The 20,092-nt window shown below is 39.4% G+C and overlaps 1 protein-coding gene across 20 annotated transcripts in view; it reads right to left on the bottom strand.

Moving 5' to 3' along the window:
* Positions 1–20,092, bottom strand: part of PTPRK (protein tyrosine phosphatase receptor type K) — a 325,128-nt gene that overhangs the window by 134,263 nt on the left and 170,773 nt on the right. For all 20 annotated transcript variants that reach the window (XM_083434768.1, XM_083434774.1, XM_083434776.1 and 17 more), the window contains exon 6: positions 13,231–13,405. In XM_083434768.1, the coding sequence (XP_083290894.1) occupies positions 13,231–13,405 (175 nt within the window). The remainder of the gene's footprint in view (positions 1–13,230; positions 13,406–20,092) is intronic.

The raw sequence follows: 20,092 nt of genomic DNA, 5'->3' as shown, positions 1-20,092 counted from the left end.
TATAAAGCTGTCATGGAATATACATATGAAAACGGAGCGATATAAACCCAATGTCTAACAGCCTCAGACTTTGCCCACTAACTTCTGTTTAAAGATGCAAAAAGTTTCAGGTTACTTGCAATAGGAAAGTAAACTCTGTAATTTTGAAATTATAATTGGGGAATATTTGATAGCTCGGGTTGTAGAATAAGGAATGAGAACCATTAATAGGAAACTTAATTAGGTAACATCAGAAAAGTTTATCTGGTATATTGGGACTGCATGCTTCAGTTGTCATTTAGTGTACTTTTGGGATTCTTAGTTACAGCACACCTCTGGCTCTGATAGAGTATTGTGTTATGAAGAATATTAATAATGCCGCTCAACAATTACTGGTTCATTTAATAACTGATTAAAATTCATGCATAATTTACTGAAACATGCAGAGACTTTATAAACATCTCCTTGTCTTCAAGAGCCTAAAACCAAAATGTATATGCTAATATAAAAATATTCTTTGTGCCTCCAACCTAAGAAAAATGTATTATGCAGTGATATATTATCCTTATGAATGCATAGTTTAATCCACAACAAGCATGCTGCTAATTGAAGTATATTTTTCTAAACATAGTATCCTGTTCTTTGAAGTCAAAGGTTGAGGGCATCCCCAATTAGGAATCAGTGGGAAAAACGCCTAAAGTGAGCCTCTGTATCAGTTATAAAACTCCTCTCGAGAATCAGATGTTGCCTGCATTTTTAACTCTATTTCAAAATAAAATTCCACACTAGCAGAGCTGGTGGAATGGTGTTCTGCACAGTTTAGTGTTTGTTCTTAATGTGATTGACCTTCATAAGCTTGACATTTAACATCTTAATTTCACAGCAAATGAACTGTCATCATGAATGCTAGCTTCATCATTGAGATTAGATTCAGTTGGAGGTCCAAATTAGCTTTAAATATACATTGTGCATTGGAGGGGGAAATCTTATGAAGAATTAGTTTGTTTTGAATTTAGGTTCATAGAATCTGGGGATTCCTTCTACTAGGAAAACTGCATCACAATTTTTCTCCTGTGATGATTTTTTTTTAAAAAAAAAAGTTTGCTTCCACACTGTTTAATCCAGAACCAAAAGTAGGGCAGCTAGTGCTGGCATTGGCACTGGTATGTGAGCATCTATTGGGGCTGATACTGGTATGTAGCAACCTTTATTCTTTTAATAAACAAATACGCTCATGGTGCAGCTAGCATGTACACAGTTCAAGATGTGGATCTTTGTTCATTTTTACTGTTAAACTATTATATTTATTTCCACAACCAAATGGTGTTTATTCCGTAGTTAATGTGGTTAGCATCAGAAGTAAATGTTACTTACAAGCTTGTGGAAACACTGGGATCATCTACTGGGGGGGGGGGGGATAAAACCGCACTTGCATATAAAATGACAGCAAAGAGACATATGGCACCTTAAAGGCAGCCTGGAATTGACCAGCATGTTGACACTTGTACTCCCCCCCCCCCCAAAAAGGACATTTGAGATCACAGTATTATGGAAGACACGAAGTAGCCAACACTAATTCTGTATCACATTCTGCAAGCAGTACCATCAGTTTAGAAATAAAGTATACTCAGGTGTCATAGCAATCTGGAAAGAAAACATGGGGGGTGGGGACTCTCTGGAGGGCAATAGGGCAGGGGTAGAGCTAGCTCGCTCACCCCACTTTTCACACTCCCTGTCCATGGTTGGATGGGGCTGACGTTGAAGGTGGGAGATCTGCTACAGTTGTCTCTGGATTATGGGATCCTATTCAAAACACAAGCATACAGTCACAATCACAAATGCTGTGTGTCTCTGTCTGTAAACGGACAGAGAGATTGAGATCCTAGTCAATCTAAAGAGGTCCAGAGAAAACTGACAGAAAGGGTACCCTAGGATGCAGTACTATTGAAAGAGAGCTAGGATTGAACTGGGCTTTCTCCAAACACACAATGGTTTAAGCTCTTTCCTACCAGATCACATTCCTTATTAATGTAAGGACTGTACACTATTGACTAGGGCAGTTAATCAACAGCCAGCCTGCTCATTTTGAAGTCACTGAGCACCCTTGTGATCCCAGGAGCTCAGCACAAAGATAAAAAATTAGGGCAAGATGGATTTCTGTCCTTTGCTCCTGACACCCCACTGGGCACTCTATTGGGAAATTCCCTTCACAGACCACTCAAAAAATTAAGTTCCCAAATCATCACCCTGCCTAAAATGATAATAGAAAAAGTGCCATGTGCTATAGTCTACTAGAGAATAAGGCCTAGTTCTTGTTTTGACATCAACCAAGTGTTTCCATTTAAAGGTAGACAACCGCTTTATGGGATTTGTTAACTCCATTCATCCAGATCTGCAGATTTTTCAACAATTTCTCCAGAGAACCAACAAGACTTTGTGACTCTTTTCATTTCTACTGCAATTTGTATTATGCAGTACAGGCTTTCATTCAGACGTAAAGGAGAATGCTACCAAGCATGTACAGACACTCTCAATAGCCTGCTCTTTGGTTTGTTGATAACAACATATTGTGTAAGCCACGTGGCTGCAGACGGCAAAAAGCAGAGCCTTTGCAGCACACAAAATCATTCTGACTGGAAACAGAAAGCATAAGAAGAGCCCAGCTGGGGTGGGGTTTGTTTCTAAATTACCTGTTTCATGTTTTATTCTGTCAATTTTTATGTTAAAATTCAACAAAAATCTACACAATTAAAAAAGAAGAGTCCTCTTGGATCTGATCAAAGGCCTATCGAGTCCAACATCTTGTTCCTATAGTGACCAATCAGATGCCAAGCCCATAAACAGGACCTGCACACAACAGCATTCTCCTCACACTACTTTTGTTCAGCCACACTGAGATTAGCAGCACCTCAGTCCTGCCTCTTCTTAACTGCTTAGCAGTGTCTCCTCTGCATTTGCCCCCTGCCATGTTAATTAAATGTTTCACAACTAAGTGTCTGAGGTAGAAGATGCATAGATTCTGTCTCCCAACTGCAGGACACTTAGGAAACTTTTATCACCTGCAGGTGGCAACAAATATGACCAGGAAGAGGAAGGTGTGGACACAAGGGGCCTGATGGATAAGAGTGGTATAACTGTTTAACAGCTGAATCATGAAAGCAGACTTGCAGTGTCTGTGTTTACCTCAGTGCTCATTCATAGACTGTGACCTATGAAAATCCAGCACAGCCCCCAGAAACCCCAAGACTTTGATCACATCTTTTTGGAACTGATTCCTTGTGCAAGTTAAGTACAAGGCATGATACCAAAACTGGGCAAGAAGCCAGAGATAACAATGAACAAGTATTGGCTGCATTTACACGTAACACTAAACCAACATTTGGCTCTCTGTGGATTAGATGCAAAGATCAAAGATCTGGTCTCACCCATTCCTTCTTCCCCTTGCACAGCCAGGAGGCAAACTTCTGTGGAAATTAGTTTTACTTGTTACAAAGCCAGGAATATTAGGTTACACTAAACTGCGGTTAGTTAAACAAGCCAGCATCATAACCTATGGCTTGAAGTTGGCTTGCTTTTGAAACTGATCAGATTTGCTGTAAACCAGGATTCTTGGTTTGCATGACAATGACAAGCCAGAATTCTTTGCAAATTCTCCTCCTCTTCCCAGCCACACAGGAAGAGGAGAGATGTGCTCATCAACTTAGTGTTAAGTCATGACTTAGAATTATTATCATGTTTAAATGTATTACCCACTCTTCGTCAGAAGGTCTCACACACCTCAGGTAGACGAACTTAGGACTGCAACCTCTGAGACTTCTAACAGTTCCCAGCAACAATCAAAATTCAGTTGTGGTTTTTTGTTTTCCTTAGATTTGTACATCCTATTGATTTTTTGAAGTTGTATTCTCAAAAATTTATAAACTTAAAAAAACACACAAAAAAACCAGAGAGGGGTGTGTGTGTTTACCATAGTTCAGTGCAGTCATGGAAGCTCCCACTTAACATGCCAAATTTATGTATAACATACAAAAGTCATACATAACTGCATAGGTGGGAGCGTTTAATCTTAGTGACTCAATGTCTCCTGACTGCCTGGCATGCTGAACTACGAAGAATGATTTTGTAGCGGAAACTGCTAACTCCTGCATATTGAATTTCACAACCTGCGCATCACCGTGGCATTTTATTCACCTCAATTTGAAACACCACTGCAATCATTTTACAATCTGTCCTTATATAATAAAAAAGGATCAGTCCTTTAGAACTAGGCACTGTCAGCAGAAGTTAAAAGCAGGATTTGCTTCGTGTCCATTGCACATGTGACCTTCTTATTTAAATAAAGCAATCATTCACTTCAGCTTAAGTGCAAAACACACACACTAAGAATTGAAGAATTATGAGGCCAGGTGTTTGTTTTTGAGATCACAGCCCTTCCTAGTAACCCTGTCGCCACCACTTCTGGTTACCTCCCCCAGATTTTTTCATTTCAGTAGTATAATTTGAGGATAATTTGGTGATAACTTGAGAGGGGTCCTTTTGTTGCTGCCATAATTAAACAATTGAGAGTCAGGAGTCATTGCAATCTACTCTCTACCATGCACATCTCCAACCTTCGTCCAGAAAAGCAAGAGGCATTAACACAGTTCAGGAACACATCCCAGCTAAGCAGAAGCACTTAAAGAGGTTGTGGAGCAGAGGCAGGGCTAGAACCAACTTGAGCCACTCCAATGAGTGCAGGCATTTCTAACGCAGTCTCAGACTAACTGTTGAAGTGTCTCCATAATAATGAAGCCTAAAGATCTGGCAATAAACCAGGGTGACAGAGCTAGAATGATTTTCATTTGTCTTGCAACCAAATTTCCAACTTCAAAGAAACAAGCTTATTTATATTATAATATTTCACCATCAAAATTATTTCTCCTTCTCCTTTAGCAGAATGTGATCAACCTGATTTGACACCAAACCAAAGCAAACTAAGGCAAACATCCTCTGCATTACAGGGGTCAGTATTTTCTCTCTGTTTTCACAGTTTCTAGATCTGGCCTCAAACAATCCGTATTATGCTCTCTGGATGGTTCGGGAATATTTGGATATGCCCAAAAAACACATAAAACACAAGGAAACTGGTGTTCCATGAACACTTGGTCACCTTTCTTCTAAGTTTAGTATAATAAAATACTAACAATGCTACTGAATTACAATTGCTAAACTATTCCAAAAACCAGAAGGCCACTTTTTGCTTACAAACCAGTGCTAATATTTTGCTTCATTGTCAGCCTTTGTTCCCACAGTCAGCATAAATGGATTTCCCAGTGGTAAGTATTCTAACCCTATGGTTCTCATAATTCATTTGGTTTGAATTATTGATAAGCTTTTCGGAAAAATGGAAAAGGGTCACACAGATAAGCCAATTCTTTCTTGGATAAAACCCATAAATTATATATAAATATTGATATATCAGAACATAACACAAGTTTCTCCTACAGAATACATTTTGCTTTGTTTACAGAGATGAACAATATTCACAGCTGTAGTCATGGCAATCTACAACAAATCATGAGCATTCCATGGGTTGGTATGCAGCTACAATATTAGCCAATCATTAACCATAGTTTTTCTTTTAGTCTTTCTTGCTGGTTCAGGATTTTAGTGTGGCATTTGAAAGCATAATTGTTATGTTTTTAGTCCTGCTTTAAATTTAATTTATTGTAGGTTGCCTAGAGAATTATATTATGAGTGCATTCTATCTATCTATCTATCATCTATCTATCTATCATCTATCTATCATCTATCTATCCAGCCACTATTATTCAATAATAAGGGATAGGGAAAGTACTAAAGGACTATACACTGCCACCAACCCCACTTCTAGCTATGGTTTGGCATTACATCTGCACATATGTTAATCCAAACCTGGGTATGCTCTTAACCCAATATATGAAATATTGTGTGGGTTACATTGGACAATTCATTGCCATTCTCTCACCCATATACACGGCTCACTAGCAATGTATTTGCACTGACCCTATAAATAACTGACCAACTATAGTTTAACAGAGTATCATAGATGCAGCAGCAAAGTGCTCATAAATGTACTATTTTTATAAACTATGCTAGGAAAGTCATGATTAGTGGTTTCCTGTGAATTATTAAACAGCCAAATATTTGAAACTGTTTGAAAAGGATTTAAGTGAACTATTCTGAGTGTGCCTTGTTCCATCTGTTGAAAAATTATTCTCAAACAATACAAAAGCCAAGATGATTAAAGGTCACTGATACATAGCAAAGCACCTTATTTCAAACCAGAAGAGGGGAAAAATTAATTATAATTGCAAAAAACTATTCCAGCCACATTTTAGACATAGCATCCAATTATCCATTTCATTTTCATTTACACCTCATGGGCGAGATCATTTATCATGTTTCACGATAATGACCAGAAGGCACACAGAGAGTGATTTCTAGAGGTAACAAATTACAGACCATATTAGCATAAGCTTACAAGATCTCATCAACAAGTACTATGCATAAATATGGGGTAATTACATTTACAATGAGCAGGAATGGTTGATACGCTACCTTCTTCATTAGCAGCTGCCAAAAAAAAAACAAAAAAAACCTGGTTCCTAATTGAACATCCTGGTTTGCTTGCTTAAGTACAGTAATTTAGATCCTTATAACAAATCAGGAATCACTGTGTTGCTGGAGCACCAGCCAGGTAGGCATTGTAGTGGCTCATGATCTGGAGATGAATCTTTCATCATCAAGTATTATTGCTTCTTGCTACCAAGCCATCCATCATGCTGCTGAGACAGCTTGGAAAGATAGTGCTGGACCCTCACATTACTGCTCCTTGAACTCTGTCTCATCCATCTTTTGCATCATGCCTGATTTGCAGCTAAGTATCATCTCCCTGCTGCAAAACCAAGTGTGAACCCCATAATGCCTCTAACCTAGAGTGCCACTCTAATAGTAATTGATTTCTTTTTACTGCCGTGCTCAGGACTTGGAAAGCTCATCTGTGGTTACTGACAAAGAAGACAACCGTACAGAATTTAGATTTTTGCTGTAGGATAAAGTAAAGTTGCTTCTTTATTCCACCATGTTATATGTGTCATGGGTGCATTTTTTTATGTTGATGCACATACATGCACACAATATATAATATTACAAGCATACAGTGGGTGCACATCCACGAACACACAAAACACAGACATAGAGTATTGTTTAAACAAAATAATATCAGGTGCAATACACAGTATTCAACATTTCAGGCTGTTCAAGTTGTCAGCAATTGAATTTGACACTGTAAGATGTTTACACACACACACACACACACACACACACACACTGCACACACCCAGTGTACAAAAATAAAGGGAAATTATTATTAACCCCAGATTCACTCATTCAAACAATGTCTGCTTTAAAACCTCAGCAGACCATAAACCACCCAAGATTAAGTATAGTAATTCAGCTTCATCTGAATGCTGCTATAAAAGTTTAATACATCAAAATGATCAAAATGCCCCCAGTGGCAGGTTGGGATTCTGTTTCCAATTCAAATTCTCTTTAATATATGGCTTCACTGACATCTTGCATTTTCTACCATCTAGGTTGAATTCCAAGCGGCTTCCTTCTTCATCATTACCATACATCGGCTCACCAATCCAGCACAACACTACAGAGATGTCAAACCCAGTAGATTTTTCTTTTGTACCCAACAGTGAGTGGCAGATAGGAATCATTTAAATAAATACTGCGAAAGCCTTCCTGCTGTATTTCCCCAAAGCACTCATTTTTTAAACAAACCTAAGTATGGGAAGAGATGGAAGGGAGAAGCAAAGCTAGCAACAAAATCTAAGAACAATAAAAAACTGGAATTTAGTTATGCTTTAGTGCACCTATAAACATGCCTTAATTTCTTGTTAAATATGGACAATCTGAGCAAGTCATGAATACATTCTACACTCTTACAGGAACAGATACAAATTCAAAGAGCAATGGCGATGTCTGGATTGCACTAATATAATCTGTTCTCAGAAATGAACAGTTTCATTGCATCAGTTCTTATAATCTGTATCTGTATGTGCATCAGTCCTGGTTGGGTCATTAAACAGTCAATGCAAGCAAACAACACTCTTCTCACTATAAATAACCATATTTAACAGTTTCCACGTCATGCAAGGATAGTTTTATAATTTAAACATATTGGTGTTTACCAGTTCAAGAAATCCTAACCAAGCACATTTTGGATATGAATAGCCAACTGGCTATTTGCTTCATTACAAAATATTTATGGGACCTACAGCCTGTTTTCCTACAAACATATACACAATTTGTATCTAACGCGCTAATCAAATTTGCCATAGAAATATAAAGTTTAATTTTAGTAGTAAAAATATCTTGTTTATTCTAGGAGATGCAGCACTCAAATGAAATGTTTTGGCTCTCAAGCCTGGAAGATTTGTGCTCTGATTTTAGTCTGCTGACTATCTGAAAAAGTAAAGCCGCACAAGCAACAGGGCAGGGGAGTTCAGGCTGTTACACAACACCATCTGAGTAGCCTACATAGCTCGGTCAATGAGGTCCAAGTGCCCCTCTAAGACTTGAGTATCTGAAATAAGATTCACTTAAGTGCCCTTGAGTCGTGCAATGTATTTAGCAGCTTGGTTGCATATATGTTACATAACCAAAGTTTTTGTGCTGCATGTATCATGTTACTTTTAGCTAATTCTCAGTTTTGGTAAATTAACACAGGACTTTACTATATAATAAGGGTCACCAACCTTTTGGGGCCTGTGGGCACATTTGCAAATTGGAGAAACTGCTGTGGATAACACACACACACAAACACACACACACACCCCACAACAAACTGCACACCACAATGTAGTTCATTGGCTACTAAAGAATGCTTTCTAGGTCTAATTTCAGTGGAAAGGAAATGGGAACATGGTGTGTACCAAGGAAGGCCTCTGTGGGCATATTTGAATGAGCCTTTTCTGTGGTGACTCCCCATCTGTGGAATGTTCTCCCCAGCGAGGGTCACTTACTGCCGTCACTACATGATGACAGTGAAAACATTCCTTTTTATCCAGGCTTTCAGTCATGAAATAATATACAGCCTGTTAAATGTGTGTGTGTGGGAGAATATTATTATGATTGTTATTGTTATTATATTTTTATAAAATGGATTTTTACACATACAATATTCTGTTTTCCTTTCCACAAGTAGCTAAATGTACATGGTTTGATTTTGGATGTGATATTTAAAATTTCATGCGAATGTCAGAGTTGATGAAAATGAACCTTACCCCTGCCACACAGTCTTACAATTTCAATGCTTCTCCAAGGCATTTACAAATGGTACAAAAAGGGATCGATTATCAATTTCCCTGAGAGATATGTGCCTTTTTCTTTCTTAAGAAAGAGCCTTTTGTTGTTGTTGTTTGGGGGGGGGGACTTGACTGGATCATTAGAATAACGCCAGGCACCAAATTCATTTTAAGATATTGAAGGACTATTTAGGAGATTATTCACTCTAATTAGTTTTGTCAGCCTACGCAAAACTAGTCAGATCCCTTGGAGGAGTGATCGGATAAGACACCTATTAATACAAATACTAAAGTGTGAAAGCTGTGGCATGGAAATCAATTAAAATCTGTAACTCTCAGCTCATCACAGGTCACAAGCACTGCATTATCGACATGGCACACCTTTGGTAAACATAATTCAACTATAAACATTGTATAGAATCCACAGAAGTGATCAAATGAGGAATGATCACTGGGAGGAATGCAGAGAGAAGAAATGACATGGTGCACTTGTAGCAGCAAAACTGTACACCTTCATCCACCCCAGCTGCAATAAAACATGTCTCTCCGGCATCCGTCTCTGCAGCTACAGCAGGAGCTGTAACTCTCCAATGGTTTGACTCGACCTCCAAAGGCACAGTCTTCCATTGTCTCCTGAGACAGACAGATGCCAAAAAACCCCTTTGGTAAACATAATTCAACTATAAAACTTGTATGGGAAGTCAAAAGAATGCAATGAAATAACTCACCTAAGCTCTACTACAGTAATGTGAAGGAGTCTCAGTGACAAGTCTAGATGTTGGCTAGCAATAACTTGTATGAATGGTGTGATGGTTCTAGGGGTTGCTCGTGCGTAAGCCGGTGCAAACACCAGGCTGGATTGCCTGAGTGAACCTTTTCTGTCCGGACAGCCACTCACCCGTGGCTGTCTCAATCGCTGGCAGAATCCGTCAGTGGGCGTTTCTTAAACTTCTTCCAGCAAAGAAGCTCTTTGACGCCTAGTCTTCTCCTACTCTCTCTGCGCGAAAGCCTTCTGCGCAAGGAGGGCATAGGCAGCGGAGGACCTCTACTCTCCCCGCTGGTCCCCAGCAAGGAGTCATGGGACCGCCTTGCCGCTTCCCCCATCTGCCCCCCTTCTCCACTGGTGCTACGCTGATTCTCTTCCCCAGAACCCGGGACACTCTCCAGAATCCCTCTGGATTTTGCTCTCTCCCTCCGGCACTGATGGCAGTTCCCTGACAAATGGGGAAGGGTCATAGTTCAGTGGTAGATCCCGTTGCTCTGTATCCAAACTGTTCTGGGTTCAATCCCTCTAGGTAATGCTGGGAAATGCTACTGTCTGAAACTCTGGACAGCCACCACCCATCGGTGGAGACAATACTGAGTTGGCTGGACAAAGGGTCTGATTTAGTACAGTGGTACCTTGGTTCTCAAATGCCTTGGTATTTAAACAACTTGGACCCAAACACTGCAAACCCAGAAGTGTGTGTTTTGGTTTGCAAACTTTTTTCGGAAGCCGAACGTGGTCCTTTTTGAGTGTTACGCTTCCACACTTCCGTTTTTGAGTGTTATGCTGAGGTCTGTCTGTTTTGCTCTTTATTTTGTGTATGTTTTTTGTGGCACTTTTTGTTTTGTTTTTGTGACTGTGTGGAACCCAGTTCAGCTACTGATTGATTGATTGTGTGACTGCAGTACATTGTTTATTGCTTTCATTTTATGGATCAATGGTCTCATTAGATAGTAAAATTCATGTTGTTGTTTTAGGGGTTGTTTTTAAAAGTCTGGAATGGATTAATCCATTTTGCATTATTTTCTATGGGAAAGCGTGCCTTGGTTTTGGAATGCTTTGGTTTTGGAACGGACTTCCGGAACAGATTAAGTTAGAGAACCAAGGTACCACTGTACATGGCATGCTCCTCTGTCATATTTCTAGACATTTATACATGAAACTTCCAATTTTCAAGTAATAAAGAAAAAAATATATGAACACAAAGCTTCTCTCAACAGAGTAATATATTTATTTATTTTTAAATTCTACCCTGCCTGCTTTCATCCTCCACAATGGCATGCCAGTTGTAACTGTTAAACTGCACACCTTATATATATAGTCAATCTAACGTACTCGGGCAATCAGACAAGGCCAGTTTTAACACACATTTTATCAGCAGCTGCTGTTATTCATCTTCCATTCACTAATAACCCGTGTTGTCAAAGTTTGTCTTCTACAAGCTGAAGATATTCTCATTACTCAAAATGATATGGAAGCAATACTCAGAACATGACAAAGTAAATTGCATTTCATCGTATCTTTTTTCTTCTTCCTGCGGCTGAGGGAACACGTAGATCGATACTCTTCAGCATGGGAACTCCACACTGAAATTTTCATTTGTTTCAAACAGCAACAAAAAGACCTTAAGCATGCCTTGTCACTTTCGGTTTAGGAAGAAATGCACTAATAAACTCTTACCCCTGGGTCATCTTTGACAATGGGCAATACTATGCCAGCTCTTATTAAAGGCAATTCGTATCAGTGGCCCAAAAATTTCCTTTAAAATTACCATCTTTTGTATCCATGTAGCAGGATGTCAGCTTTAAAGTGCCATCGAGATATAGGACCTGTCACTATAGTTAATTTTCAGCAGAGTTTTAACACCAGGGTAGCTTATCCCCCAGGGTATGTTTTTGACTAACGAGGTTTATTTGGTGGTTATCCAGACAAACAAGGAAGCATTACTACTGCATATTGCTTTTCAAATATAGCGGGAAGCAAGGAACTCTATGTACTCAAGCTTTAAGCTGATGCAGCCGATAACTCTAAGATCTTAGTCTAAATAAATATATAAATAAATAGTCCAGTAGCACCTTAGATACACTGAAAAATATGCCACCAGACCCTTATACATTCTTCTGTTTCAGTGTATCTGAATAAGTGTGCATGCACATGAAAGCTCATACCAAGAACAAACTTAGTTGGTCTCTAAGGTGCTACTGGACATTTTCTTTTAAAAAATGATATTTATTTCAGCTGCGTCAGACCAACACAGCTATCTACCTGAATCTAAGATCGTAGGTAGAACTCAACGAGTTGTTGAAAATATATTTATTTTTCATTTTGTTTTGACAAAATTTATAGACCACTTAATCAAACAAAACCTCTAAGCAGCATATATAAAATAGTATAAAATATAATTTGTAAAACTTTTAAATACTTTAAGAACTTGAAATAAAAAGGAAATGATGACTTTGAAAATGTCAGCATTCCTGAATGGGAGACAAATTTTATCTCCTTAACTTTGATCTAGAAGTGAGGTACACACCATACAGTTGAAGCATATTTAAAGCACACAACCCTCCCCAAAGAATCCTGGAAATTGTAGTTTGGAAATTGCAGCTTTGTCAGGAATGAACTACAGTTCTCAGAATCCTTGCGAGAAGGATGGACCTTGAATGTATTGTGCACAGCTTGAGTACAAAAAGAAACTTCCTATATTCTTTGTACAATTTGTGATAATGCACCACAGTGTCCTGTGACCTTCATTCCAGGGGAACCAGACCTAGGGTAAGTGCTGGAAACTATGATGTCTCTCACCACTCAGAGATTTCTGTACACATAACAATATTAAGTACAGTAAGGCTATAGAAAAATAATAATGAATGGGAACATTTAAGTCAGGTTTTCATCTCTATTGGTATAAAAACAAAGCAAACTCCATGGAATAAATATTTAAACATTTTTATGTCATTAAATATCATTTAGATAATCTGTGGTTTTTCAAATAGAAACCAGCCACATTTGTTTTATTCCATGAGGATTCCAGCAAAATCCAATTGATTTCTCCTCTCTATATCACTTGAGTTCAAGGTATTATCAAGATAAACACATTGTTATTATTAAAACATCTGATGTCAGCAATCAGGAAGGAAAAAAAATTACCTCGAACAATAAGCTGAGCAAAGTTGGAGACTCCAGATCCCCTCTCAGACTGAGTAACACAGCGATATAAATCCTGATCTGTTTTTGTCACTTCCTGAAGTTTAAAGGTAGCAGCAAATCGTCTGTGATTTATGTTTTTAGTGAGGGCCACAGGAATGTCTTCTCCATTTCGTCTCTGGAACAAAAGGAAATCAAGACAAAAAGACTGGGTGATTAAAACAGCATCTGACTGGTAGGATCACAAAACAAGCAACTTGGCAAGTAATGAAAGGGAATATGGAACCTTAGCAAGGCACCCATCTTTATGAGAGAGGCGTTATGTGAGGAAGGAAAAGGTACTATAGGCAGCTTGGCCAATATTCTCTTTGCACTCTGAACACTGCACCCCATCCACTACTCTGAATGGCTTCGTGTTAGTAGAGACCATGAAATGCAATGGCTTCATGTTAGTAGAGACCATGAAATGTTGTTAAAAATAGATGGCAGCTTTGTACTGGGTATCCTGATGCTTAAGATCCACAAGGGAAGTATATCAGAAAAGGAAATACACAATGGCAATATAAACACATGGGGTTGTCTCCAGTGAACAACTTCTGCTTGTGCGATGAATTCTCCTCCCCTCCCACTCCAATGCTCACAATCTGCTTTCTAGTTTCTCTCCAGAGCTTTAGGGTGCTGAGGGCACAGGGGATGGGGAGGAGAGGGAGAAAAAAATACCACTGCATGAGCGGAAGCTGTTCTGCTCACACAATGAGACTGATAGATTCAACCCATGGTAAGTTGCTCATATTTCAAGTCTTGGAAAACTGAACCTTCTTGCAATATATTTTGAAAGCAGAGAACCATGGCAGAATTCTGAAGAACTGTCAACTTCTAAAGTATGGAGAACTCCATTTTCCCCCCCAACTGCAGCCAGAAACAATAATCTCTTGTCTCTCTTCCCCATGTCTGGTATGACAAACCCATGCTATCATATAGTAAGCGAACAAGCAAATATTACCTCTCCCAATGGCCTGTACTTAATCAATACTAACCAGATTTGGATATTGAACCAAACATTTCTGTGCAAGATTTCTGATAAAGCATTAAAGAATGCCCCCTTAAAGCCCTGCAGACAACCTCTAGGATGGGAATGGTGAACCTGTGGCCCTTTGGACATTGTTAGCTTACCAACATTTGTAAATTACCCACTATCATAGGTATACAGTGCTGGAAGAAGAGAGTGGGAAAGAAGGTTCTCATGACTACTGTCTGTGAATTGTTATGTACTGTATGGTCTACAAAAAATAAAACAATGCAGGGAAGCAATTGCCATGCATAATGCCCCATTGCAGACAATCTTCTCTCTGCTTAATAAGCCAAGATAAACAAGCCTTTTGCACCCCACACAGAGCCCCTTTGCTTCTTCCTTTTGCAGCACAAGCAATTAAACCAGGCAACATCTAATAATGCCAGGATATTAAATCAGACTGTGCTCTAAGATCCTGGCTGCTTCTAAACTTTGCTTAACAGAAGATTTCTACATTGCAGCATGTAGATGCCCCTAGAAGGAGCTGCGTACATGAGCAATGAACTCATTCATATCACACCTTATAGGCAAAGATGCAATTGTGTGAATGTGGTCAGTAGGGTTCATGGGAACTCAACAGCCACCACAGTTTGTAAACCAAAACCGCAGGCTGGCAGAAGGTAGAAGAAAGAAATCACAACACATTATACATGGTCAGTGATGTGTCCTGCAGCCTTGTAATCAATGAAGAATCTGACAATAAAAGTCCCTAGGAAGTAGTGCAATAGGGCCAACAGTAGTAGCATTTAGGCATCCCCAGAGAGAATCTACTCAGATAACAGCCACTGAGGCTACAGAGTGATGCTTATGTGACTCTGAGCTATTGTCCCGTGGAGGACCTAGTTAAGTGAGGCAGAATTAAATTCAAACCAGGAGGAACTTATCATCTGCTGCTGTTATAAGGTAAAACAAAAAAGGAACTGCAAACTAAGGAGCCAGGGGAAATTATCACATTTATCCGAGAAGGGAAGGCTCTCTTCAAACCTAAATGACAGCAGTGGCTTCAAAAGATGGAATGTAGACTGACAAGAGGGATTTCATATGCAAACATACACGTTTTAGACTGGAGTTCCAAGAAAAATCTCAAATGAAATTGTATAAAGACTGAAGTTGCAGCAGTGCTTGTCCAGTGCTACTATATAGCAGTGTCTCTAAAGCACTCTTTTAATATGAGAAAGACCACCAAGAAAGTGTAAATCACACCTAATCATTCTTACATTTCTCTCTGCTGTATAATATTAGGCAGAAGCAGGTGACATGTATATACAAAGTTTATATTAGAGAAATATGCATCTTCAATTATATCTCACTGGCAAAAAAGGAAAGCTCCATGACCCATCAGAAAAGCATTCCCTGGAGAAACCTCAAGCCTTTTATTTTATAAAACCAATATTTATATATATTTTATTAAAGTTAATTTCAAGTACACAAAAATACTGTTCACATTATTAATCATATCTACATCCTGCCCCGTTCCCTCAAAAGCTGAGGGCAATGCACTCAGGATGGGTGATTCATTACCAATAAATTATTCCAAACAGGACACAATGATCTTCAGCACTATAAACCTGCACTCTAAATTAACAGATTAGGTTTTTTGTGTTGTTATTGTTGCTTTAACAAAAAAACAAAAAACTATATACAACTCCTGTCTTCAGTGGAATTCAGCCAACATGAATGGAAAGTCATGTTGGTGCAGGTGGTACTATGGCCAAAACACCGTCACATTCATAGATAAATGAGAATTTACATCCCTCAGTAGCTGTCTCAGTGCCAATGGAGAAAACATGAACTGACTCCTAATGCCTTGGTTGCAATCATATGTATGCAGTTAGGCTGGCTGAATTCCACTGAAGTCAAGAAGATTTAAACAAAGATTGCACCCACTGTCAGAAGTTACATGTTCATACTGCTTACTCAAATAAACTGGATGTATACCATGCAGTATATGTATATATAACTAACAAAGGAAACAAAAGCATCTTACCACCTGTTTTTTCTTAAAATGTACTGAAGCAATCCTAAAAATATACAAGATTCTATCCCCTTTTGGCAGTGTCATTAAAGCAGAAGACAAACATGTGGGCTTTCAACTCCATATTCAAAGGCTGTAAACTTTAACACTCAGCAGGAAGTAAGTCCAGCTGAACACAATGAGGCTTACTTGAGAGTAAACATGGAGAATGATTCTCACTGTTGCATATGAGTGAGCTGCACAAGTTCCAAGACTCTAGTTTTCAACTAGAACCAGGATGGCATCATACTTTAGTATAACTATAGTAAAAACAAACCACAGCTACTTGGGACCAGACACCACAAGGAACTGTGTTTAACTTAAAACTGAAAGTGGACGTTCTTGATCTCCTGTGGTATACAGAAGAGAAGGCATGGGATGAGGGATGTGCAAGATCAAGGCTCATGGCAAGTTCTTGCTTCTCCTGAAGCAAACCAGACTGCATGTATCTGAGGTCTGGATTACATCTAGGTTAATCTTAAGGACACTTTATTAAGCTTGGGCTTAACCTACTGCAGTTTCTGTTTGGAACAACTTATATAAAAAGAACTCTTATCTTTCACAGGAGCAATATGTTATGATGACAGACTCAACAAACTACTGTACTTGTAAAGTACTAGGAAATCAATGGTCAAAACATTGCAAGCACTACTATTAGAGATCAGAGTATGCATCCTGGATACAAAGGGGGGAGGGATGTAAAAAGCCAGACTGCTGTGATCAAAGCAAAGAAAGCTATTTTTATGGGAACACTATCAAGAGCACAGAAAAAGAACACTGGAAAGATACTTTCCTACAAGAGCTATAATAAAGAGAGACATCTTCTGAAGAATGATGTAATGCTGGATGTACTGTAAGCACTAGCTAATTTGCAGAATTGAGTCTGGAGGGACTGAACCTGCAGCAATTCCCCCTGAATCATGTGTCACCACAGTTGCAGGGCAGCAATGAGACAGAACAAGATGAGGCATAAATTGCTTACAAGACTCTGGTCGTGAAAGAAAAGGAAAAGGCAAGGAGATCTTTATGAATTAACTTTATAGTAAAGGGGGGAAGTAAAGAGGTGTGAAGCAAGAAATCTTTAAAAGCAATGTTGTGTAACAGCAGTACACCTGGGAATCCAGTAAGGATTGATTTAAGAAGGTAGCGACTTAGGGCCTAAGCAAAGTGCTATAGAAAACAGGCTTAGTTAGCAGCGTTGCCTCCAATGCAGGCAAGAGACAGGAAGAATTCAAAACTCCAGAGCTGCCAGCCTGTTCAGCAGGAGGAAAGTACCGGTAATTTCCACAAGTAATTTTTTTAAAGGGGAAAGTAAATGAGTTACAGGCACAAAAGACTACTCTCATTGGAGATATCTCTGTCTATCCATTTATCTATCTATCATCTGATTATTATTTATTCATTTATTTAAGTTCTATACCTCCCTTCATCCAAAGATCTCAGGGCAGTTCACAGCATAAAAATGCAAAATAAGAACACAAAGCAGCACTAATAAAAACATGAACAAAACAAACCCATACTGCCCCTCCCACAAAAACATTTAAAAGGGCATAGAATGTTAATCAGCTGACAGCCTAGTTGAAGAGGAACATTTTTGCCTGGCACCTAAAGATATAGGTACAGAAAGACAGGAAGTGTTCTCAAGGAAGGATGGTCTCATGCTTTGCACATCTACTGAGAAACAACAGCCACTCCCTGTTTCCTAGAGCAGGAGTCTTCAACTTTTTCAGACCCAGGATCCACCTTTAATACAAACTTGCATTGGGAACCCATTCCTTAATTCTCCACTGCCCTCCCCCCCCCCCATTCCCCAATAAGAAGAGGAGGAGGAGGAGGAGGAGGAGGAAGAGTTTGGATTTAATGTCCCGCTTTATCACTACCCTGAGGAGTTTCAAAGCGGCTAACAACCTACTTTCCCTTCCTCCCCCAAAACCTTGAGTGAGGCTGAGTGAGGCTGAGAGACTTCAGAGAAGTGTGACTAGCCCAAGGTCACCCAGCAGCTGCATGAGGAGGGGCGGGGAAGCAAACCTGGTCCACCAGGTTACGAGTCCACTGCTCTTAACCACTACACCACACTCGCTCTCCATTTGTATGTTAGCAGTGCTGCTGTTGCAACTCGCTGTGGATCAGGCCATAACCCAGTGGTGAATCACAACCTACCTGTTGAAGACCAGTGCCCTTCACTAGTGCAAAATACATGGGTGGAAATCACCGGCCATTCATTATATTACAGATCTATGTATATATATTCAACATGTAATGAACAAAGTTGCCCAAAGACTGAACTTGGGGTGTGAGTGTGTGGATATTCTTCCAAAACAAAGATCAATATTTTTTATTACTCATATTCATCTATCATGCACAAATCCTTGGCCAAAAAGAAGAAGAAGAAGAAGTTCATCTCAAACAAAGATGTATTTGACTTCCAAATCTTCTAGGGTTGGGCACTGGCAAACTGCTAGCTCTCATATATCACACAGGCAGGCTGATTTATGGGCATTCAGAATCTGAGTAGGTTCTCACTTGTAAATCTTAATGCATGGGGATGAAAGACAGTTATACAAGACTACAGTGATCTATCAATTGCCAGGAAGTAAAAGGAGCATATAGCATTGGAGAGGTACAAACATTCATCCTTAGGGTCACATCTGAAGCCATCTAATCTAGCTACCCTTTCCCCCCATTTTTTGTTTAAGTTAAACTAGCCTGAAAAATACTTAAGGGGATTCACCCAACCAGCCCTGTTGGCAAAGCCCTGTGCAAGGAGTTCCGCTTGTGCCATGGAGCTTCCTCTCTCTCCTCCCCCTGTATACCTTGAAATTGGCTCAAGGGAGGGGATAGGAGAACCCCCAGGTCGTTCCTTCTGGCTAGCTGAAATACTTGCACCAATGGAATATCCACCATAGATGTAAAATTCCACTCTCAGACTGTTTTTCAATATTACAATTGCATCAACTTCACAATGTTCTCTATTGCATTTTGTCTTTCAAAAATAGACTTTTAAAACAGTCATTTTGGTGGATGTACCTCTTCAGCTGAAGTGTATTCTTCCTTTAAGGTGAATATGTGGCATTTCCCCCCCCCCCCCCCGCACACTATCTTTTTTCATTTCCTGTTTGCAGCTAATTATTGCAGACATCCCTCACTACTTTGCTTAGTGGAATCAAACAATTTAGCAGGCTACTTCTTTTTTAAAAGCATGTTTTTGTTTGTTTGTTTGTTTGTTTGACTGTTTGCCTGCCTGCCTGACTGCCTCCCTGCCTGCTTGCTAGCACTAGGCAAGTTTTCCCAATTCTGTGTATCCTTCATGGGTTGAATATGCCAAATTGTTCTACTCTGCTTATCTTCCAAATGCTTATAAAATAATTATATAATTACTAATATGCTCTTGCCCCAATGTAATTTCTCCTTACGTTTATTCTCATGATTTATTATCTCTCCCCCACCCCACCCCAGCAGCCCTGGCAATGTATAATCCGAGGATCCCAAACATGGCACCTGCGAGCATGCCATTCACAGACATCCCCTTGCTGTTGACTCTCTGCAACATAAAAGTATGGTAGGCCATGGAGAGGGAGAAAGAAACAATACATTTCTTGTTCCTTTCAGCCACCCACTTTTAAAGCCAGACAAAAGATAGGGCAACACTCAGCTTCCAAAGTTGCTGAGAATCCACAATCTTGAATAAATAGGTTAAACAAATGGCAGGAACGTCTGAAAGTTAGTCCTGTTGCTATGATCATGCAAAAAGGGTTGAAGTTGTGCCACACCAATCAGTC

This window comes from Podarcis tiliguerta (genome assembly GCF_965153285.1).
Source record: "Podarcis tiliguerta genome assembly, chromosome: 3".
Lineage (NCBI taxonomy): Eukaryota > Metazoa > Chordata > Lepidosauria > Squamata > Lacertidae > Podarcis > Podarcis tiliguerta.
The sequence above is the reverse complement of the archived record's forward strand: the minus strand, read 5'-3'. Positions and strand labels throughout refer to the sequence as shown.